At 38.6% G+C, this 25,802-nt stretch overlaps 1 protein-coding gene across 1 annotated transcript in view; it reads right to left on the bottom strand.

The window, feature by feature from the left end:
• Nucleotides 1-25,802, bottom strand: part of LOC126474715 (aromatic-L-amino-acid decarboxylase-like) — a 129,434-nt gene that overhangs the window by 87,335 nt on the left and 16,297 nt on the right. Inside the window, exon 2 of the mRNA XM_050102193.1 lies at nucleotides 11,304-11,509. Coding sequence (XP_049958150.1) covers nucleotides 11,304-11,504 — 201 coding nt within the window. The 5' untranslated portion in view covers nucleotides 11,505-11,509. The remainder of the gene's footprint in view (nucleotides 1-11,303; nucleotides 11,510-25,802) is intronic.

The raw sequence follows: 25,802 nt of genomic DNA, 5'->3' as shown, positions 1-25,802 counted from the left end.
GACGACGCTTCATCCAGTCCCAAACATGCTCAATGGGGGACAGATCCGGAGATCTTGCTGGCCAGGGTAGTTGACTTACACCTTCTAGAGCACGTTGGGTGGCACGGGATACATGCGGACGTGCATTGTCCTGTTGGAACAGCAAGTTCCCTTGCCGGTCTAGGAATGGTAGAACGATGGGTTCGATGACGGTTTGGATGTACCGTGCACTATTCAGTGTCCCCTCGACGATCACCAGTGGTGTACGGCCAGTGTAGGAGATCGCTCCCCACACCATGATGCCGGGTGTTGGCCCTGTGTGCCTCGGTCGTATGCAGTCCTGATTGTGGCGCTCACCTGCACGGCATCAAACACGCATACGACCATCATTGGCACCAAGGCAGAAGCAACTCTCATCGCTGAAGACGACACGTCTCCATTCGTCCCTCCATTCACGCCTGTCGCGACACCACTGGAGGCGGGCTGCACGATGTTGGGGCGTGAGCGGAAGACGGCCTAACGGTGTGCGGGACCGTAGCCCAGCTTCATGGAGACGGTTGGGAATGGTCCTCGCCGATACCCCAGGAGCAACAGTGTCCCTAATTTGCTGGGAAGTGGCGGTGCGGTCCCCTACGGCACTGCGTAGGATCCTACGGTCTTGGCGTGCATCCGTGCGTCGCTGCGGTCCGGTCCCAGGTCGACGGGCACGTGCACCTTCCGCCGACCACTGGCGACAACATCGATGTACTGTGGAGACCTCACGCCCCACGTGTTGAGCAATTCGGCGGTACGTCCACCCGGCCTCCCGCATGCCCACTATACGCCCTCGCTCAAAGTCCGTCAACTGCACATACGGTTCACGTCCACGCTGTCGCGGCATGCTACCAGTGTTAAAGACTGCGATGGAGCTCCGTATGCCACGGCAAACTGGCTGACACTGACGGCGGCGGTGCACAAATGCTGCGCAGCTAGCGCCATTCGACGGCCAACACCGCGGTTCCTGGTGTGTCCGCTGTGCCGTGCGTGTGATCATTGCTTGTACAGCCCTCTCGCAGTGTCCGGAGCAAGTATGGTGGGTCTGACACACCGGTGTTAATGTGTTCTTTTTTCCATTTCCAGGAGTGTATTTTAGAATAATAGTCCAACTGAGCAATAATAATATACTCTTTAAATTAAAGGCATGCTTTCAGAAGAGCTGCTCTACTCAGAATGATATTTACAAGGTCGCTCACCAAATTTTACAATTATTGATTAACAAAATAACACCAGCCATTATTTCCTGTGACCTATTGAAGCCAACTGACTGTCTGGATCATAATATTCTCCAAGATAAACAGAGTTTGTATGGGACTGATAGTGCAGCCAACCAATGGAAAAGAATGCAGGAAGTTGTTCTTAGTAATTCAGCCAATGTAATCAAGGGATATTATTCTGACTGGGGAGAAATCACATATTGGTGTCCTCAAGGCTCAATCTTAGGCCTGATATTGTTCCTTATACATGTAAACAATCTCCTGTCTAATATACTACAAGCAGATTTAGTTCTTTTGCGGATGACACTAGCACTGTAATCAATCCAAGCAAACACATAGCAACATAAGAAAAGATAAACAGTGGTCCTAAAAGTATCTTTGACTGGTTTCCTCTGAATTGTCTCACTCTCCATTTTTAAAAGACACAGTATATTCAGTTCTGCACATCTACAGACACTACACCAATAATAAGTGCAACACACATTGAGGAAATAATAAATAGTGTGAGAACTTCAAAATTCTTATGTTTCCATATTAATGAGAATTTAAACTGTGAAAAACATATTTTGGAACTCCTAAAACTATTTGTCAGTCACATTTACACTTAGAAACATTGAAAATCCTGGGGAGTGACAAATCAGTAAGTTGATGTACTTTGCATATCTTCATTCAGTAATTTTGTATGGAATAAGTCCTGGGGTAGCTCATCTTTAAGGAAGAAAAGTCTTCATTGCTCAAAAATGTGCTGTAAGAATAATATGTGGTGCTTATTCATGCTCATCTTGTAGATACTTGTTTAAGGAGTTGGGCATTTTGATTACTGCTTCATGTATATTTAATCCCTCATGAGATTTGTTGTCAATAATCCACTGCAGTCATAAGTAACAATGGTGTACATTACGCAAAACCAGAAGAAAAAACTGCATTTAAGGTTCTATTTAGCGCAGAGAAGGGGTGCACAGTGCTACAACCAAAATTTTTGATCAGTTAACCAGTGATATAAAATGTCTGACAGACAGTAAAGTAATATTTGAAATCAAACTAAAGAAGTTTCTCCTTGGGGGGGGGGCAAAAAAAAAAAAAAAAAAAAAAAAAAAAAAAAAAAAAAAAAAAAAAAAAAAAAAAAAACACTTTCTATTCTGTAGAATAATTTCTATTATTGTAATGAGTAAAAGATGGTTAGTAGGAATTACTAACTTTCATCTGAATGTTTTAAAAATAGAAAAAAAGAAATAGAACAAAATGTTGTAAATGATCAGCCTATAGCAATATTTACAAAACAATTTGTGAGGTGAATATAAAATAACTTGGTCAGTATCACAACAATTTATCATGCAAATAATCCATGGAACATGGTACTAATTATCTAACTATTTCAGAGGTCCCTACAGCTAATATAAAATGGACTCAGTGGAGTGTCATTTAATCTTTTTGTATAAAGGAAAAAAAAAACTAATGTAGTGGTCTCCACACACAGTCAGCTACCTGGGGCCCTACTGCTCTCAATCCTACATCACAAGTCCAGGAAATCTGCAGCCTAGCTTGTCACAGAGCCTTAGAAGTCTCTAGTTCAAGCCTCCCACTCAACTCTGTACAAGAATCATAATCATTTCAGGCAATAGTCCTGTAGGTTTTGAGCTTTTTTGAAATTCCATGAAAAAGGTTTGTCTTCTCAAGCTTCTCCACCAGTTTGCTGGAATGAACCAAGTATAACCTAAGAGCCCAGACTATGGACATTATTCATTCCAACATGAGCCACAATGGCAGTTCCCTCAATGGTTGCTAGAGCAGCTTCTTCAGCAGACTGAAAGAGGCCTCCAGGTATGGGCACTGAGTGTACATGGTGATCTTTCCTATCTGTTGCAATCAATCCTTTAAGGGATACCATTATTTGCCACACATGCAAACTACTGATGATTAATCCTTTCATTCTTGTTTACCCATACATGAGACACCCAGGTTTCCCAAGAGGTGGAATGGGTTCTACCAGCTCAGATTGAGTTTCAGAGGGAGATATCACCACAAACAAGTTGATTAGCGGATCTACACCTATAGCTACATCTACAATCCCAAAGCCCCATTGTAGTGTGTTGTCTAGGGCACTTTGTGTACCAGTGTTGCATCTACACATTCCAGTTGAGATGTGAAAGAGACATGGGATGAACAACAGATGGTATACCTCCATGTAAGCTTGACCCTTTCTGATTTTACCTTCGTCTTTATCTGACACATATATAGGAATGTATGCAGTCAGAATTTTTACTCTAAATCACATGTTGATTCATTTTTATAGCATCTGCTACTGGTGATGTGTAAGTGTCTCTGTGATGTTTTCATGCTTATTAAACAAACCTGTGATGAAACCCACTGCTCTTCTTTGTATCTTATCTATTTCTTCCATCAATAAATTCTGATAAGGATCCCAACTGATAAGCAATATGCAAGTAATTGTTGAACAAGAGGTTTGTTAGCCACTTCCTTGATGGGCAAACTACATTTCCTGTGAATTCTTCTAATCCATCTCAATCTGGCATCTGCCTTTGCTGCAGTAGGTATTATGTGGTCTTTCCACTTTAAACATTCTGTAAGCACACTCTCAGATACTTAATGTTTGTGACTGCTTTCTGGTAATTGTTTGGAAATCATCTACTCATATAATAAGGAAGATTTATGACTATTAATGCACAACATGCTACATTTGTTTATCCTTGCAGCAAGTGTCAATCCACTGCAGGTCTTCTTACATTTTGCTACAATTTTCTGACAGTGGGGTATTTCTCAATATGACAGCATTATCAAAAAAATGCCTTTTGGAGCTTCTAACGGTATCTGATTGGTTATATATTCTGATTGGTATGTAATGTGTACTGTTTGCTAGGACCTACTAAATATAATCAAACAGCTGGTCTGATATTCCGTTTACTCATATTTTGTCCACTGGATAACACTGTGGAACTGTATCAAATACCTTCTAGGAACCAAAGAACATGGAATTAACATGTGCACTGGTAACTGATGCGCTCTGGGTCTCACAGACTTGTGGAGAAAGCACAGTTTCACACAATCAATTAGAAATGCTTCATTACTCCAGAAACATATGGTAGACTGCTGCTAGATGAGAAAGTTCTTTCACATACTTCATGCAGAACTTTGTAGGTATCCCATCAGCTCCAGCCACCTTTCCTCTGTTGAGCAATTTTTATTGATGTTCTATCATGTGGTCATTTTATTGTTTATAGAATTATTGAGAGGTGGAACCATAGTATAATCTTCCTTAGTGCAACAATTTTACAACAAATAATTTAGTATTTTGACATTCACTCTATCATGCTGTGTTCCAATGCTGTTATGGTCACTGAGTGTCTGGATAGCTGGCTTTCACCTGATTACTGATTTAACTTATTAACAAACCTTAGCATTTTGTGTCAAACTGAGAGACAAAATTTTCAATTCAAAAACTGTTGATCAATTTTTCTTGACTATCATTACACTAATTTTTGCTTTGTCCACTTTTTGTTTGCCTATGACACTTTAGCTGTGTTGAAATCTGTGGAGAAGCTCTCTTTGGTTTCAGAACAGCTAGCTAATACGGCAAGTCCTTCCTTGTTCAGCAAATACGTGGATATAGTATGTTGTAGAATATTCTCAGACTTTATCCATTTGCAATCAACATTTTCTTTCTTGGATATAAATGTTTAAAGTTCACTGCTCACAAGCAGGAATAGCATCATACTTTTCTTTAAATTTTTATTGACACCTATAGTCAGTTATGCTATAATGATCTTATTATCATTGACTGTGTAGTACTATACTTCATGTTCTCCCTCATCCTTGCCTCTCCTGTACAGGGCCCTCAAACCTAACACGGAGATGCCACTTATACTCAAGTTGATGACTGGTGATAGGTTCTTTACTTCCTGGAAATATGACAGTATCTGAGGGAGAGGTCAGTACTTGAAGTACCTTTGTTATCTCTGGTACATGCCTCTTGATAGCCGACTGAGCACAACCATTTGCAGCACTATTCATCACTTGACACTTGACAGTGGTCAAGGTGTTTTACAGTTACTTACAAAGAGCAAGAACGTAATCTAGCATATAGAGCAGCATTCACAGTGGGGTTCTGCATTCCGACAGTTACAATGTTTTTCTTAATGGTAAACAATTAACTTTATATTAATCTTGTTAATTCTCTTTTAATCTCTGGATCTGTTACACCATGAGGATTAAATATTCATTTTGAGAACAGAGGCAGTAAACACTCAAGAAAATAATTTTCTTTCCTAACAATAGAAAATCCTGTGAAAAAACTTATTGATTCCCTGAAGCTACTTGAGAATGTGGAGTTTCAAAACTATCATTTTGTTGTGGTATAGTCCCTATTAAACTGATGTAAAAATGGAAAAGTGGAGAAATTTATGACAAATTCAGATAGTTTACAACAGGAACCTAACTAAATAAACCTGATATAATTATACTCTCCACAGAACACACTACTATATTACAGCATTGGACTTTGTAAAATCTTACCTTGCAATTGCAAACTTTCAACACTGTCTTAAAGTAAATTGATCAACTAGCAGGAAAAGGTGGAAATATTGTAGTAATTACATAACTATCTACACTACAATTAAGGGGAATGATTTTTAAAATCAGATTTGCTGCTAATATTTGTAGAATGTGCAACTGTGAGATACAACTGTCTATTTACAATGAAAAACATTTTGTGTGATATATGCAATTGTAACTTACAACCTCTAATTTACTACAATACAAAAATTTCCAAAAATTTTCAGAATTATACCTTTACTCCTGAAATGCAACTAGTGAGAAAGATTGTCTGAATTAAGGTATGACTGTCCAAATTACATTTTTTGTGACCCTCAGCATTTGAAACTATGCCAAAAACCTAACACATACACATGTTTTGCTGTTAAAAATAATGTAAAGGTGAAGCAACACAAAAATCACATTTAAATAGCATCTGAAAGATTAGGATTTAGATTTCTGAAGCAAATTTATCTGACACACAAAGGAAATTCCTAAAGTTGGCTTATACTGATATAAGTAAATAAATACACTGATGGGCCAAAACATTATGACCACCTGCTTAGTAGCTTATTTGTCCATCTTTGAAGTGTAATATATCACTGAGTCTGCATATCAGGGACCCTTGCATGTGTTGTTACCTGATAGTGACCCGTATGAATTCCTTAGGATTTATATCAGATGAATTTGGTCTCAAGACATCAATGTAAGTTCACTATAATGCTCTTCAAACCACTGTAGCATGATTCTGGCTCCAAGACGTGTACAATTATAATGCTGAATGGTGACATTGTCATGAAGGAAGACATAACACATGAGGGGATGCAGGTGGTTCTCAGCCGTCGTTGTATCTTTGATTACTACCATGGGTCCCATGCAAGCACAGGAGAATGTCTCCCATAGCATACCATATTTTACAGACTATAAGATGCTACGGACTAATAGTAATTGATAGAATTTTTAAGGAATTTTTTTAGAAATACCATTTTTTACCATTTTATTGTTAGTTTGAAAAGTCGTATTTAAAACAAAACTCTTAGTTTAGCAAACCAAACTGACCTTTAAAATCCCTGGAAAACATCATCTGAACTTTCTTCTTCTTCTTCTTTTTCTTCCTCTTCATCATCATGATTGTACTCTTCATATATAAGATGGCTTTCACTGCTGTTGAGAGTGTTACTTCTGCCACACTTCTTGAAAGATTTAATAATAATGTCTTCTCTCACTCTAGATCAAAACTGTTTTTCCCAATGACATGCTTGTTTGATTGAAGGTTATTTTAAAGCTCTCTTCCATGTGAATTCATGTTTGGTTTCGTCTATCATTCATTAGTTCCATTCCTCCCTCATATTCACTTTAAATGGCTTGTTTATTGAGACACCAAGGGGTTGCAATTGTGAAACAAGTCCTCCCAGAATAATAGAAAGCTTTGTATGTACCTGTCTCAATCCTTTTTCACAGAATTTTTCAAATGACTGCTAAACTGATCTAGCACAAGAAGAGAAGTCTTCTTCAACAAAGCACCCATATTTCTGTCCCATGCTCTGCTAATCTGCAGTTCCAAACTAGCCTCATCCATCCAGCCGATGTCATGTATGTGAACAACAACAACTGGTGGTATTTCAGAAGGTTTTGGCATTGTTTTGTGCTTGAAAATGATCTTTTTTTTTAAGTTTAGTGCTGTCAGCACAACATGAAAGGACAACAGTGTAGTGCATCTTTTGGTGTTCACTTGTTTTTATAGTTACAGTTTTAGCCACTTTCATAGCAACACTTGTTACTCAGCACATCAGATGTCAGAGGAGTTTCATCTTTACTTGTTATCTGGCTTAGTTCCACGCTGGTTTTCTTTTGATGCTGAATAATAAAGCACTGGAAAGATAATACTTTCTCTTCATACTCTTGTGGCATTTTCTGAGGTATTTTGATTTGTTCCACATACTAAGTCCATGATGCTTCATACGCCTGTAGCACTCCACCCTAGTCTGTTAAGTTCCACTGTAGCACTAGCTTATGAGTGTGTATTTCAATTATTTTTGTATTAATTCCAGTGACATTTTGATTGTGTTCAAATGGTTCAAATGGCTCTGAGCACTAGTCCCCTAGAACTTAGAACTACTTAAACCTAACTAACCTAAGGACATCACACAACACCGAGTCATCAGGAGGCAGAGAAAATCCCTGACCCCGCCGGGGATCAAACCCGGGAACCCGGGCGTGGGAAGCGAGAATGCTACCGCACAACCACGAGCTGCGGGCTTTGATTGTGTCCTTGAATCCATTTCAATATACCGTATTTACTCAAACCTAAGCCGCACCTGAAAATAAGACTCGAAATCAAGGAAAAAAAATTTTCCCGAATTTAAGCCGCACCTGAAATTTGAGACTCGAAATTCAAGGGATAGAAAAGTTTTAGGCCGCACCTCCAAATCAAAACACAGTTGGTCCATTGTAATATGAGACACAATTTAGGTCGAATGAATGACGATACAGCTACAGTAGTTTGGTTCGAGTCGTAAGCTTAGCAGTTAAGCTTTACCAGGTAGCCATTGCTATGCGTCAGGCGCTCCGTCATTATTTATACGGGTACCCTTCCTTTTTCATGTGCTACGTCTGGTTTGAATCGATTGCTTATTTTTCTTTGATCTGATAAGTGCCGTTCTCTTTGTTATAGGTGTTTACGTCACCCTACACTGAAAATGCATTTTTGTACTGTGTCATGCATTGTTTGTCACATTCTGATAATGTGTGTGTACAACCTGTCACTGCTCGCGGCATGGCTTGCTTTTGTGGGCGCTAACGCCGCTTACGATAAAAAAAAAGAGAGAATTGTCTCTTTAGCATAACAATGGCAAGAGACTGCTATTTGTTGTTACTTACACTGCTGCTTTCTTTGATAATGATCAACAAGAACCAAATAATAGACTGCGTATGATAGAAGATGTTTTGAACGAGAGTTTAGCTAAAATTTTTTGCCATTTGAAAATCTTTGCAGACGCCTCTTTTGTACATCACATTCTGCACAGAAATTAGAGTCATCTTAGATTTAAAAATCTAGTCAATTGCCGTGCTTCATTTCTGACTGTATCACTATTAGGCATAAGAATAATACGAATATAAACATGACATGATATGTATATTCTTCCGCGTTTGCTGTTGTCTCACACTAGTTTCGTCGCTTATTAGGCAAGCAAGATTTAAATGAGATAGCAGCAAACACGAAAGAATACATGACAAAATGTTTATATTCGTATTATCCTTATGGTGAAGAGAATACTGCATGTGATTCACAATTCATAAAAGTTCCTATTAGCAACCATCTTTTCTCACAGGTAGGAAAAAATTCAGAACGTAGAGTTGGCCATATTGACAAACATCCCAAACAGTCTTGCCAGTCGGATTTTCATAGTACATTGAAATGCTGCTACATTTGAAGATGAACAATACAGAATTTGTATTTACTTCGTTGGATAATGTACGAAAATGCAATGGTCGAAACTCGGGGCGGAGAAAAAAGCTCGTCTTCCACCCTTTTTTTAAATTTACTTACTGAGTCAGAGGTTTTGGCGCCAGTATTTATCTTTGTGCCTGCAAAGCATGCCTGTGTAGCGCTACATATATTCGACGGCAGTAGTTAGTTGTGGCGGTACCAACATTTTTCAGAACTTCCGCTTACTTTGAACTCGATTCTAAGCCGCAGGCGGTTTTTTGGATTACAAAAACCGGAAAGAAAGTGTAGCTTAGATTCGAGTAAATACGGTATCTTATTCTAGTTTTGGCCATTTTGCATTCAGTCCTCTATCTGCGCATTTAGTCTTCCTCATTTTTATCAATTTTTCTTTATTAGTCCATCAATAGCAAATGATTTTTTTCTGTTGGTGGAGGGCTAAAATGTCACTCAGCTGCCCTGTTTCCATATTCTTCAGCATATACTATTACTTTCAATCTATAGTCGACATCATATGAATACCTTTTATTTTATTCAATTACAAAACTAGGTACTGGCAAAAGTATTGCATTGTTACCAATAACACAAACCACTTTCAGCTCAGGTTCACTGGCACCATAGACTGCAGTGATGCATCATAGGCTTGTCAATGTTGTGTGTTTGAGGTGCTCGAATAGGATGGAGACAATTCCAGTTGATTCCAGTGTTGCTAGATAGAGGTAGGTTTCCAATGGCACTGAATATATTGCCATTTTTAAGAGAGGTGGGAATTTCAAATCAAACACTGGACATTTTTATTTTAGTTTTGAGTATGAGATGTACCAGAATTTTGGAGACAATTTTTCACAGAAAAAAGTGAATCTTATTGTCCATAAAATACAGTAATACTGCTCTCACCAGCCTGTGTCTGTGGAATGCTGCATGGTATGAGGCACCATTCACATTGATGACAATGTTTGTGGAGACAACCATTGACATATTGTAGTAAAAGTACAATTCACCCAATGAGCTAACATTGATTGATGGTTGAAGCCTGATGGTCCCCTGCCTGCTGCAATCATAATTGATGAAGTCATTGGTTCAGTATGCGAACATGTACAGGTGGTCTGCTATGGAGTTCCATGTTCAACACCATATGATGAACGGTGTGCTCCAAAACACTTGTGTGTGCACCAACATTATGTTCTTTCAGCAGAGATGCCACTGATCACCATCTACCTTACCTTGCACAGTAGACAAGCCTCTTAGCCCAACATTCTGTGGAGAGTTGCAGATGTCAAACCATTTAGCACCTACTGGTAGTTTCATTGTCCTTCTACCACTTTCTGTAGATGCTCATGAGAGAAGCATATGAATGTATTCCCAGCTTCACCATTTTAGGGATATACATTCACAGGCTCTGCATAATAATAACCTACCCTTTGTCAAAGTTGCTTATCTGGATGGATTCCCCCATTTGTAGCCCATATCTTTGTTAGGGTGATCCCCCATCCATGTCTGCTCTGCTTACATACTTTTTTTTTGCGTCATGTGCCCACAGCACAATTAGGCAGCATCCAATGTCATGGTAGGCTATAGGCATAATGTTTTGGCTTTTCAGTGTATGTGAACTGCAAAGATTTTTTCCTTAGCTGGTTTCATGATACTTTTTACACTAGTGTGACAAAGATGAACACATCTGCTAAAAATAGATTGGCTTTCTAAAACATATTTTTAACAGGAAAATCAAAAGCTAATTTTGTATGCTACTGGCTTGTAATTTTGATTTCCTTCTATAGAACAATTGTTCAGAAAAACCTATTTCAAAAAATATTTAAAATCTGTTTCCCTAGCTGTCAGATCATTACATTACTGGGAAAACTGAGATTTTGGTGTTACATACCTAACATTTTTTGAGCAAGTGACAACTTTAATGATTAAGTAAAGATGGTAATTTTTTCTTCTGGTGTTGTTCTGTTGACATGACTCCTCTGGTCAATTGTGTTGTATCATTTATAACAAATTTCATAAGTGAAAAACATTTTCTACAACACTATTTATTGAAAACTGTAGGTAGTAATGTTAAAGAAACTTACCCCAGGCATTATTTTGTCTTCAACATCTTTCATAATTTTGTCCCACTCCTCAGGTTCATGAGGTGCTTCATCCGGGAGTAATTTTACAAGATAAAAAGGTTCTACATCAGAATTGACTCTTCTTGAGCTTATAGTCTTCATGAAGTGGTATATGTAATCAATCAAGTCTTTCCCATGCTTCTTGAAATCATGAACTGACATTCCCTCTAAAAAAGAGAAGTATTTCTATCATTTATAAAAGAGAAAACAAAATTACAGATGGCTATGAATACCGAATCTATTTTTTGTCTCAGCCACTAGAAGTTAGGTGAACTTCATTATGCTTGTGCCTCACAAAGTAAATCATATATTTTTTCCACATTTTGCATTCTGGCCCTAGACAAACCATTTGGACCTGATGAGTTGCTCTATCATTCTCAGCCAGTGGCATCATCAGCTGTAGTATAAAGGGGCATGTGGTCAGCACACCACTCTCCCAATTGCTGTCAGGTTTCTCGACCTTGAAACCACTGCTAATTAGTTGAGTAGCTCCTCAGTTGGCCTCACGAGACTGAGTGTGCCTCGTACTAGCCCTGCCACTGAGAAAAATTCCCTGGCAATGGCAGTCAGCCACGCTGACCATTCAGCAGTTGACACAGATAAATCATATATTATATGTATATTAATTTACACATTCCCGGTCAAATGAATGTTGACTTGGAAAAAAAGTGGAATATATGTTTGTTACTATTTTTCTCTCATCAGTCATTGTGTTATTATATGTTAGATAGTACAGCTCTAAAGTTTCAAAACAAAATAGTATTAAGATCAATTAGAAACAAATGCCTTCTACTTGTTTGCTCTTGAAATGCTGATGTGAAATGTTCAATTCAAAGTTAGCCACTTTCATTGAACCATTTAATATAACTACTAGCCCCTGCTGTTTTCTATCTTTGCATAAATTCTGTATGCAAAAATTTTACTGGTCAAATGAACTGTAAGTTATTCAGACAATTTATGAACTATGACTTTCCATAGTTTACAGACTTGAAATTGCCTACCATACAATCTTGAATTCTAAAGAGCTCATGCCACTAGTTACAGAGCCTTGGAAGATGAGTACTGAATCACCTATTGAAAGTAAGGAGAAGATTATGAAATATCTGTAGAGAAATACAATATATACTCTGAAGCACCAAAGAAACTGGTATAGATGTACCTATTCAATGTTCAGAGATATGTAAACAGGCAGAATATGGCACTGCGGTCGGCTGTGCCTGTATAAGACCACAAGTGCCTGCTGTAGTTGTTATATCAATTACTGCTGCTACAATGACAGGTTATCAAGATTTAAGTGAGTGTAAACCAGGAGTTGCAGATGATGCATGAGTAATGGGACACAGCATCTCTGAGGTAGCAATGGAGTGGGGATTTCCCTGTATGACCATTTCATGAGTGTACCGTGAATATCAGGAATCAGTAAAACATCAGATCTTCACACGCTGAAGCCAGGAAAAGATCCTACGAGGATGGGACCAATGATGACTGAGGAGAATCATTCAGCATGACAGAAGTGCAACCCTTCCGCAAATTTCTGCGTATATCAATGCTGGGCCAACAACAATTGTCAGTGCATTAACCATTCAACAAAACATCATTGATATGGGCTTTCAGAGCTGAAAACCCACTCGTGTACCCTTGATGACTACAGAACATGAAGATTTACACCTTGCCTGGGCCTGTCAACATCAACATTGGACTGTTGACGACTGGAAACATATTGCCTGGTCAGACAAGTTTTGTTTGTAATTGTATCAAGCAGGTGCACATGTATGGATATTGAGAGCTGAAAACACACTCGTGTACCCTTGATGACTACAGAACACGAAGATTTACACCTTGCCTGGGTCTGTCAACATCAACATTGGACTGTTGATGACTGGAAACATATTGCCTGGTCACACAAGTTCTGTTTCAAATTGTATCAAGCAGGTGCACATGTATGGGTATGGAGACAACCTCATGAATCTATGGACCCTGCATATCAGCAGGGGACTGTTCACGCTGGTGAGGCTCCGTTATGGTGTGAGGTGTACGCAATTTGAGTGATATTGGCCCCTGGTATGTCTAGCTATGATTCTGACAGGTGACACATACGTAAGCATCCTGTCTGATCACCTGCATCCATTCATGTCCATTGCACATTCTGACAGACTTGGGCAATTACAGCAGGACATTGCAACATCCCACATGTCCAGAATTGCTACAAAGTGGCTCCAGGAACATCCTTCTGAGTTTAAACAGTTCCGCTGGCTATGGAACTCTGCAGACATAAATATTATTGAGCATATCTGGGATGCCTAATGACGTGCTGCTCAGAAGAGATCTCCAGCCCCTTGTACTCTCACGGATTTATGGACAGCCCTGCAGGATTCATGGTGTCAGTTCCTTTCAACACTACTTCAGACAGTAGTCAAATCCATGCCATGTTTTGCTGTGGCATTTCTGCGTGCTTGTGGGAGCCCTACATGATATTATGCAGGTGTTTCAGTTTCTTGGGTCTTCAGTGTATGTAAATTCATAATGTTATTTCCAAACTGGTATAGTTTAGACACAAATAAGTGCGATATTTCCAACATTTCAACAGCAATTTTATTCCTTGTAACTGCTGGAAAAGTTTGAAATATTGATAGAATTCTCCAAATGTGTATTTTTTAAATGTTACATGAGCATATAATTAAGGGTGTTGTGTGGCAGCAGTATGAGTCACAGACAGATTTTGTCATATTTGCAGAAAATTGGGCTGGAGTTAAGGATAAATTAATGCCATTGTTAATAAATTTTGAGGGATGCCACACATATTGAATCGTATTTTGAAACCAGGAAAAGGAAAATTGATAGTGTATTAGCTATTGAATGGAAACATATTGTCTAGGTTACAGATAGGAAACTGCTGTGATCTGTTCATAACATTATCCTGTAAGATGTATTTTGCTGTTGCAAAAACTCTTGGCCTAATGGTTCAAGTTCATTAGTCATATCTGGTGGACCCTGAAGTATCTGAGCTTATCTGTCAGATGAGTTTCAAATGCAGCTGATGATTCTGAATTTTAATACATGTTCTAGAAACTAAGAGGAGGACAAGTTTTTCCCCACAAAGTGGAGTATAAATGTGATGGATGGTAACCATTATTTTTCTTTCCATTTCCTAGTCTTCGAGATTCTGTCATATAATGTTTTTTGTGCAGAATGTTGCTCTATTCATGCTATGCAGAGCCCTGTTATTTTTGCATTGTGCAGAACATTGATCTTTTTACATATGGTCCAAAGTTTATGGGCACATGATTCTCAATTAACAATGATGACTAATAGCATGGATTGTTGTGTATAAGTTTATAACTACAAGCAAGAACTAGTTGGTCATTGCTGCATTTTTTTTCTTTTGAATGAAAGAATCATTTTAGCACAATTTTTCCAAAAATTAAATTGATGTGTATTTACACACATATGATTCATGACAACCAGTGATGTTCTCCTCTGAATTTGCATCATTCCTTTTTCTGACATGTTCTTCAATACAACATTAGACATTTTTATATATATATATGATGTCTTGAAGTTGTATAATAAAGAAGTGAAAAACTGTAAATTATTTTGTGCCTATATCATATGAAATATTTAAAGTCCTGTCATGCAACATTGTTTTGTTGCAACTAATGATTATTTATCCAGATTCAGGAAAATGTTCAAAATGACACACATTTAATGTTGCTGTTATTTATTGCAAATTCATCATTTTTGACTTAGAGAATGTTTGTTTACAATGATAAAGCAAACTTCTTTTAAAGAATGCTGACAAAAGGGTGTTACTTAGGCCTGTCAATCAAAGCATTGCATTTTCTGTGAATGATAAAGTAATTTCAATTTCTAAATTTCCTTTGAGCAATAGCTGATAATCAAAAGTGACATCATCACTTTCAGATCAGTTATAAGTACAGCCATTTTCAGAATTTTCACTTTGGTTCATACACAATGTCAAGTGTTCGGTAATTTCTAACCATATGTCTATACTATTTAAATGTTCATCTAAAAATTTAACCAACATTTACCACACCTGATATTATGAATGCATGTTTTCTCTCAGTAGCTCAGTAGGTGTATGTTTTCATACTGCCAAGACAAGTATCAATACAGTGTTCCCCATCCCTGCACGTCGAGAGTGTATATATAGCATTTAATATGAAAGCTAAACTGTAGTCAGAATCATATGTTTACAAACACCCAAAACTGAAGAAAAAAAGTTGAAAAAAATACATTCAAATTTTTACATATGGATCTTAAATCAGTGGTGAAACAATTATGGCATGTATCAGCATGATAAATCAGATAATTCCCTTGTTAGTATCATCTATTGTGTCAGTTTGCAGTGACACAAGCACAGTGTTTTGCAAAATAGCTGACATAATTACAGAGTTAGAGCAACTTTCAGTGACACAATTCCTCTCAATGGAAGGCACAATGTTTATTTGCATCCATAAAATATTCTACAAATAGTCACAGAATGTTGAGGATATATAACAGTGAATAAATGTAAATATGTAAATGGACATCATACAGTTCTATAACTTTCCTCCAGAGCTGAGGTTTCTCATGCATGCTTGTGCAGTGGCACTTGACTCAGAGGTACGTCAGCTCAAATCCTGGTGGTGGAAACTTTCTGTCAGTATTTGACTGTAAAGCAGAGGAGAGATGGTGGTGTCAAGCTCCTGATCATCAGTATTTGTGCCAAAGTCCTGAATTAAATTCCAACCCTCTCCACAGTTTGTGAAAAAAATGAGGACTCTGTTGATAGTGATCCATCTGAAGGATGGAGACATTGAGCTCAGTGACAACATTGGCACTATTCAAGGATAGTAAGCTATGTGCTGGCACTGGGTTTCACCCTCTTCCTTCCCTTCATCCATAATAAGTTAATGCAAAACTATACTGCACAAGCACGCACTATACTGGCAGGCAAGCACACACCATGGAAGAAGGCCATGGCAAACTGCCTCCACTAGGACATTGCCTGGAATGGTAATGCAGGTTACAGCATCTGCTTTTCTGTTCTCATTCCCTGAGTATGGGACTACTTTTGACTGCACTGCGATGAAGCCAGATACAGTCAACACAGTTTTACATCAGATATTATGGCTGCTGCTTTGTGTAGTGAGGATTTACAACATCTATCAAACTGATCATAATAACTGCATAACAAAGGACTGATTGCACTTCTTCTGTTCTTTATTAAATACAGTATGATGAGATACAGTGAAACTCTGTGCACTATTCACATATTGGTGCATTACCAGTACCCAAAATTTTGACTCTAGTGACTGAAAATGAAGTAAGATAACAGCTACTAGTCTTTTCACTATTATCTATTAGGAGACAAATTGTTCTAAACTGAAGCTTTGACTCTTCAGTGGAATGTGCATAGTTTTGAAAATTCCAGGCAGATTAACCAAGTGAAGTAGTGCAGCAGTTAGCACAATTAACTCACATTTGGTAGGATGTCAGTTTAAATCCACACCCAGCCATTCTGGGTTAGTGTGTCCATGATTTATCTAAATTTCTTAAGCCAAGCACTGGGATGTATTCTTTGAAACAGTATGGCTGATTTTCTTCCCCATCTTTCCTTAGTCTGAGCTTGTGTTCCATATCCAATGAACTGGCTGTCAATGTGAAGTTAAATACTGATCTTCCTTCCTTCCCGGCAGATTCAAACTGTGTGCTGGACAAGGACTCCAGTGTGGAACCATGGCTTTTGTAAGTAAGGTACTTATCTACTGGGATATGCAGGCATGACTCATGACCCACCCTCATGGGTTCAGTTTTGTTAGTACCTCTCTCCTATCTTCCCAACTTCCCAAGAACCCTCCCACATATGTTGCTGGACTAGTACCTTTGGAAAGAATGACATCACACAGAAATGGGTGAGACACAGCTCAGTGGTATTTTGCAGAATGAATGTTACTCTCTTCAGTAGGCTGTGTGCCATTTCAAAAATTCCTGGAAGTAATGTCTCTCACACATTTTTTCTTTGTGAGATCTATACTGTTGAAATACCAAATAAATTTAACGTGTAGCTTCTCTTTTTACATTGAAGATGACTGGAAGTGGCAATATTACTTGAATAACACATGATAATGGTATTTTGATATTGTAAATTACTTCAAGATGACATTTATTACTATTTTGTTTCTGTTGCTTGGTCTAAGGCACTTTTCAAGCTTAAATATTGCACACTACACTTTAATAGAAAATAAATTATGCAGAAAACAAACTAATCAAAAAGCATAGTAATCACAGTTTGCTGGGTATCACAGCACTTGACATGTTCTTCAATACAACATTGTGTAATTTTTGTTCCTTTTTATAAATTTTAAGCTATTTTTCAAGTATTCCATCATTTCCAGCTACTTCAACTTCCAACTCTGGATTGTTTTATACCTCAATATGGACAACAGAGTATTTAGAATAAGTTTCTATTTTATCAAGTTTTCTTTGCTACTACATTCACTGATTGGAAAAAGTATGTGTTATTCATTGATGTGTTTTCCTTAATTCACACATGCTGTAATACCTAGTAGAATATTGCATCCTTCCCTAGATGTTGCAATGAATGGGCTAACTAGAAAGTTCTTCTGTTGTACATATGTGTATTGGATGGTGTGGAGAGGACTCTGTGAATCAGAATAGATACGAAATTTTGTAATTTGAACATTTCTTATTTGTTCCACTGCCCTATGGATTGTGTGCACCTCTTAACACAAATACTGAATTTATACACGAAGTTTCATTTGAATACACAGTGTTCCATAAATCCTATCACAAATAAGAGTACTCAGAAATGCGCAGTTATATATTAGCTGGCAGAAGTAGCCGCTGCTGATTACTTCTGTACCATAGGCTTACACCATGCGTCATATACCATATGATCTGCAACTGTACTAACAACCAATAACAACTAGTGCTAATCTGTTAACATTGATAATTATCACAATTACCTCGGTATTCTGGAGTTTTGAAGGTGACAGCAACAAGTTCAAGAACCACTGAATACATTTAACTGTTATTCACTGTTAAATTCCTATACTCGTTGGATTATTGTGAGTTTAATGCTGATGGTATCACAACCTTCTGCATTGTTATGTGTCAACAATCTCCAAATTAAAACTGACAGCTGTAGGAATGAGCATGTTCAAGTTAAAATGAGTGTTAACTATGCATAACTCTTCTAAATGAGCCCTCAAAATGAACAGCTTACATGACTATTACATAGTCAGCTCAAGCAGTCACTGATGTTAATGGCAACTCTCTGTGGCATAGGTATTCCAGTACACCACCTGTGTACTTGCACCACCAACAGTGCCAGTCCCTGTAACTGACTTATACAGCTCTTTACCATATGACAAAGAACAGCTTCTATAGCATTGGTTCAACCATTCTTCAATCTGAAGGCACTTTCTGATTGTTTGATTCCAAACTGCTTAGTCTCTAAACTAAATTTATACCTTGTAAGGTTTGTGAAAACACCAAAATTTAGTATAATAATTCTTCATATATTTTTGTCACTACTACCTTATCTTTTTTAATTAAATACACACTTTGAATTTATTAATACTTTACAAGGTTTGAACTCTGAAACTGTCTCCCAACATTAACACCAGTGGGGTGCTTCCTGGTGGTTTGAGTGAAACATTATTTTAACATGTTACAATACAAATGCTTACAGATGCCCATTGTGCACCCTTTCACCAATGTTATGCAATATTTGATGACTGAACAGTTAAAACAAGTTTACTCTCTTTGAGAGCAGAATCATCACAAGTGTTTACAATGATATGTGATGAATGAGGTGAAAAGGGATTAAACAGTGTGGTCATAAGTTCCTTTTTTCTTAATATTGAGAGCCTAAAGGATTACATGAGGAGAAATGAGTGAACAGTGAATTTTATACTTTGCAGTGTCATCTGATGCAAAGGAACAAGTAAAAAGTAGTGGGAAGGAAAAACAACAATAAAAAGTAATAATACAGAGGGAGGTGGGAGAAGTGGACCAGCCAGAAGCAGTTGAGATGACGACCTCCATCCAACCACCTACTAGACCTGCAGTGGAAGGAAACCTCCAGTACCAAATTGGAACTCTCCTAGTTAGTGTAAAATACACACAGAATTTTGGATGTTGCCAATAATGTTAAAATCTGGAATAACAAATAAGTATGAAAGCAAGATCAAATATAAAAATATTTAAAAAGTTTGAAGGGCTGTGAATCAAACTAGTTCACAGTTTCATTTGAGGTGTACAAGAGATAAAGAGGAGTTAAAATATCAACAGAAAAGTAATAAACAGGAGTGAAATGAGGTGGGTCTACTACCCAGAAGCATGCCAAGATCCACTGGGCTGACCCTGCACCCAAGGCCAATATCCTCATCCAACCAGCAGTCTTGGCAGTATAGTTTTTTGTATTATGATGCAATATCATACTGCCACCCTCTCTCTACAGCCTATAGCTTGTAATAGACAGGAAGTGCAACTCATAAATATCTACACACTGTCTGGTACAAATAACAGATGAGCAAGCCCCCTTTTTTCCAATAAAGACATCTGTCCTTTCTTGACAACAAACCACCACATAAATCTTGGTGGCAATTTTAATTGCATAACTGAGTCTGTAGATCAGTATTCCAATCCTACGAAATGCCAGGAGTTTGCAGATGTAGCTATTAAAAATTAGTGGATACCTGATGCCATTTTTTCCCGAGCACAACACTGTTCACACACTTAGATAATGGTGGTGCAAGTAGGATGGATAGAATATAAATAATTATGAAATGATAGATCACTACTCACTTTCAAGATGGTATATTGAGTTGCAGACAGGTACAATCGAAAGATTGTTACACAATAAGATTTCAGCCAAAGCCTTCTTCAGAAAAGAAAGGAAAATACCTACACATCTACACAAACACGAATACCTCATGCACATATGGCCACTATTCCCAGCTGCTCAGTCTGTACCACAGTTCTTGCAATTGGGAGTGGGGCAGTGAAGGGGGAGGGATAACGGAGTATGTGTAGGAGTTCATGGGACATAGGGGGTAGAAACTGTTGGGTGGTGCGTGGGTTGCCATAGGTTGAGGTCAGGATAATCGGGATAATTATGTTAGTGGGCCTCAGGGTGGTCCACCACGCTCTTGGTGACAGTTTGGTGTTGCCATTCATCAGGGTGAACAGCTGGTGTGTAATCATATCAATATAAAAAGTTGTGCAATGACTGCAGTAGGCCTGGTATATGATATGGCTGACTTCACAGGTGGTTGGGATTCTGATGGGGTACAACAAGCCTGTTACAGGACTGGAATAGGAAGTTCTAGATGAATGGATTGGGCAGATCTTGTACTTGGATCTTCCACAGGGATACAATACAATATGATGTACCTCATTTCATGATACAATGATCGATAATCAAAGCCCTGATGAAGGATGTGGTTCAGTTGTTCCCATCCAGAGTGGCACTGGGTGAGGAAGGGGGGGCAGCTGGTGCTTTAGAGTGGTTGGAGGATTGAGGGTGTGTGAGGATATGGCATGGGATATCTGTTTGCAGATAAGGTCTGGGGGATAATGCCCATCTGTGAAGGCGTTTGTGAGACCATCAGCATACTGGACAAGGTAGTTCTTGTCACTGCATATATGCAGTCCCTGGCTTGGCTACATGGCAAGGTCTTCTGGTGTGGAAGGGATGACAGCTGTTGAAATGCAGGTCCTGTTAGTGGTTGGTGGCTTTAATGTGGACATAAATGTGGATGGAGCTGTCGGAGAAGAGGAGGTCAACATAAAGGAAGTGGCACACTGGGTTGAGGAGGAGCAGGAGAAGTAGATAGGAGAGAAGATGGTGAGGTTGTAAAGCAATGAGGAAAGAGTGTCTTGGCCCTGAGTCCACCAGGACGACTGGCCACTGCCAAAATGAGTCCAAGAGCAAAGTGGACCACCCTGTGGCACAACACGCAGCTAAACATAACATGTTTGATTTTAATGGCAGTTTCACAACCCGAGTCATCTGGAGCCTCCCTTCCACCTCCAGCTTTTCTGAAATGTGCAGAAGGGAGTTATCCTTATAACACATTCTTTACTTACAAAATTAGCCCAGCCTCAGCCTACAATAACTTATTGTCCCCACATCCCCCACTGAATAGTATCTATCCTCTCTGTCCTATTACTTCCTCACATTTCACATCCCCTCCTCATCATTGTGCACAATTCTCTGTCACCATACCCACCAGGCCCATCTTTTCCCATCTCTGTTTCTGTTTTTTTCTGCTACAATCCTCCCCCAATAACCTCCCATCACTGACAGCTTAGTCCTGCCACCTTCTAGTCCCTGCACACTCTGCCAGACAGTGCTCTTCTCTCCCTTCACTCGTACTTTACTATCTCTCCCCTTTCACTGCCTTACTCTCCACTGCTACTTTCACTCAGTGTGAGGACTGTAGTCTGGCCAGAGCAGCCAGAGATAACAGTTATGTGTGTATGGGGTGTGAATATGTGTTTGTTTTCCTTTCTTTTCTAAAGAATGATTGGGCCGAAAGCTTGGTGTGTAACAGTCTTTTTGTTGTGTGTGTATGCAATTCATGGTGGCATATTTACACTGAGTAGTAATCTATCCTTTCATATCCATGGACATTCCACTGATAGATGGAATATATGTCTCTCAATAATTAAAAGACAATTTACAAAAAGGAGAAATAGAAAGTAATAACCTTTAACAATCACTGTGGTTTCCTGTGTGTCAAGAAACTAACAGGTAGTAGGAAGGTAACTAGTTTGCACTTCTGGAAACTAAAGACAAGTCTACTGGTTATGGATGGCCTATGAAAACTGTGTGGAAGAACTTCATACAAAAAGAGGACACTTACAGCTCAACACTTGAATTGTGGACTGGTCTTGCAAAACCACAACTGAGGAACACCACAATGTGTTATGCAAGGGAGGAGTACTTCTGGAAGTAAAGCACACTTTAATTTTACCAACAGTGCATAAATATTTGTTTGTTGCCTCCTTAGGCCACTAAGGCCACAACAAAAACTTTCAACTGGACTTGAATAAAAACAAAAATATGATCCTACAAACAGTATGGTAGATTGTAGATTTAAGGAAGAAGCTGTACATGTCACAGACATGCTATTCAACTATTGTACATTAAAGGATATTTCTTAAACAGGAGCTACATTCTAGGAACAGCTACAGGCAGGCATTGGTTGGCTGCAAGCCTCTGTTCTGTTATGCTGGAATGACTATAACATAACAAGCTGGAAGTTAGGCTATGTACTGTTGAATGGGAAACAGTTTGGCAAAACATCAACCACCCAGTGCTGCCAACATGCTACTATTTGTTTCATAGCTAAATCACTACATGTTGTTGGGCCAATAGCTCTTACACTATCTTCGTAAATTCTCACACGAAATTTTACTTTGGAACATAATGCAAAGCTGGACATCAACAATTTTAGATGCCTTCTCAATCTGTAGTATCTGATAGAAAATCAACTTTAAACTCCACAAACGAACATTCTCTATTTCAGTGTGCATGACATTATTAAAGTCGTTTCTAGTACTTTATGAAGGTTAAGATACTTCCTGCTGGTGACAGCAGTGTGTTTAATACTCAGCAGTGTATTTAATACACTCTAACACAAAAAAATGATGCACCATGAAGGAATAATCTGAATATGATGGAAATCAGGAGATGTGATTTACATGTGCAGACAGACAAATGACTACAATTTCAGGAAGATTGGATGGTTTACTCAAGAGAAACAACTTCACAAACTGAGGAACTCAATAACACAATGGGACACCTGTGGGCTGAGGATGACACGGCAGCCGGTTGGTGCCGATGGGCCTTCATGGCTTGTTTGGGAGGAGTTTAGTTTTAGCTATTTTAATAACACACTGGTCCACCTCTGGCCCTTACACAAGCAGTTATTCAGCTTGGCACTGATTGAAATAATTGTTGGATGTCCGCATGACATGCCCACAATGCTCCAAATGTCCTTAATCAGGGAGAGCTCTGGCGACCTTTCGGGCCAAGGCAGGGTTTCACAAGTGTAACGATAAGCAGCAGAAAGCCTCGCAATTTGCGGGAGGTCGTTATCTTGCTGTAAAGTAAGCCCTGGATGGCTTGTCATGAAGGGCTACAAAAATGGGTGTAGAATATCATTGACATACTGCTGTGCTGTAAAGAATCCATGGATGACAACCAAAGATGTCTTGCTATGAAAAGAAATGGCACCCCACACCCTCACTCCTGGTTGCCGGGTGACACGGTGGACAACATTCAGGTTGGTATCGCACTGCATTCTGGGGCATCTCCAGAAATGTGTTCAGCCTGGAATTTCATTGACTGAAGTAAAATTGTATTCAGTGATGAGTCCGGCTTCAAACGGAGCCATGATGAGCAGTAAAGATGTGTCCAGAAATGTCCTGGACAGCAGTGAGATACCAACCTGACTGTCACCCACTATAAGGCCAGACAACCAGCATTGGTGGTCTGTGATGCCATTTCTTATTATACTAGCGCTCCCTTGGTTGTTATCTGCAGATCCCTTACAGCACAACATTATGTCAATGATATTCTACGCCCCATTTTGTTCCCCTTCATGGCAACCCGTCCTGCAGTGTTCAGATACATTATCACTAGTGTCCAGCTTGACACAGTCAGGTTGTTTAAATATCTGGCATAACACTGCAAAGCGATATGAGGTGGAACAAGCTTGTAAAAACTGTGATATGGAAGGCAAATGGCTGACTTTGATTTATTGGGAGAATTTTTGGAAAGAGTGGTTCTCCTGTAAAGGAGACCACATATTGGACATTGGTGCAACCTATTCTTGAGTCTGCTCAAGTCTTTGGGACCCATACCAGGTCAGATTAAATGAACACTCTGAAGCAAGATAATGTTCATCCACACATGGCAAGAGTTTACAATCCTTTCTTTGTGCTTGTCAAAACATAGTTTGGTTATAAAATGTCACCAGATCTCTACCAAATTGAGAACATTTGGAGCATTATGGGCAAGGCCTTCCAACCAGTTCAAGATTTTGATGATCTGACATACCATTTGCACAGTATTTGACATGATATTTCTCAGGAGGACATTCAACAACTATCAACCAATGCCAAGTGAAATAACTGCTTACATAAGGGCCAGAGGTGACTCAAAATGTTATTGACTTACTCAGTTTGTGAAGCTCTTTGTCTTGAATAAGTCATCCAATTTTTCTGAAATTGTAGTCATTTGTATGTCCATAAATATACATCACATATACAATTTCCATCTCATTTGGATAATTCCTTCATAGTGCAACATTTCTTCTTTTTTCCCTTAAATGTGTAGCTACTCAACCTTTCTTCTTTTTAGACCTGTAGTAATATGGTATTAGCTTGAATCTATCAAGATGAATCTGTTAAGTTGTGGAGTATGAATATTCACAATTAAGCTGCTGAAGTTCATCCTTTTTTATTTATGTTTATTTGTGAGGGTTGTGATGCTTTGATTTGTCTTAGATATGGAGCTACTAAATCTTTCTTCTTATTGGTCCTGTAGTTGTATGATATTAGCTTGAATTCATTAAGATGAATCTGTTCATTTGTGAAGTATGTACATGCATAATTAATCTGCTGAAGTTCATTCCTTTTTTCGTGTGAGGGATGTTTTGACACATGACACTAAATGCATTTTCTTTAATAACCTTGGCTTTATTCAAAGTGCAGTATTTTGTTTTGCTGTAGCTATTTCAAATGTAATTATACCATATTAACTGTGCAGAGCTCTTTTTCAGAGGCATTTACCCTATAATGGCCTGGGGAATACACTGAAAATCACTAGAATAGGAAGGATACTGTTTTGGTCAGGTTGGATATCTCTATAAATTAGTTGTGCAAGTAGACTAAAAAGGTCTAAGGAACACATTGAAAACCAGTGGATAGGCTGACTACTGCTGTGGTCAGACTGAGTGCTGCTGACAATTTTCCATGTGAGTAACCTATTATCAGAGGTACGAGGCATGTTCAGAAAGTAAGTGAACTAGATTTTTATAAATTTTTAGAAGAAAATGTATTTGAAAAAATTAGGGTTATTGTTGATACACATGTCTACTGTTTTTCAACATAATCATCATCCCATTCATTGCACATGATGAGCTGTGGTGCAAGCTTGTCCTCATTGAAGAACTCTCCCACTAGCTCCTCCTCCACTTCAGAACCTCTTTCTCCACCGGCTTGTCCTTCGAAAATTTAGTTCCACACATATGTGCCTTCAGGGAGATGAGAATAAAGACACTTAAACTTTCACAATTTTATCAGGAAACTATTGAAGTATTTGTAATAAAGTTTCCAAATTTACTGCCCTCCAGGAAAGCTCTCACACTCAAATTATTCTTGGGACTGAGAGCTGGCTGAAATGCAAAGTGGAAAAAA

The sequence above is a fragment of the Schistocerca serialis genome, chromosome 4, assembly GCF_023864345.2.
Source record: "Schistocerca serialis cubense isolate TAMUIC-IGC-003099 chromosome 4, iqSchSeri2.2, whole genome shotgun sequence".
NCBI classification, from domain to species: Eukaryota; Metazoa; Arthropoda; class Insecta; order Orthoptera; family Acrididae; genus Schistocerca; species Schistocerca serialis.
This window is presented reverse-complemented; position numbering and strand designations above follow the sequence as displayed.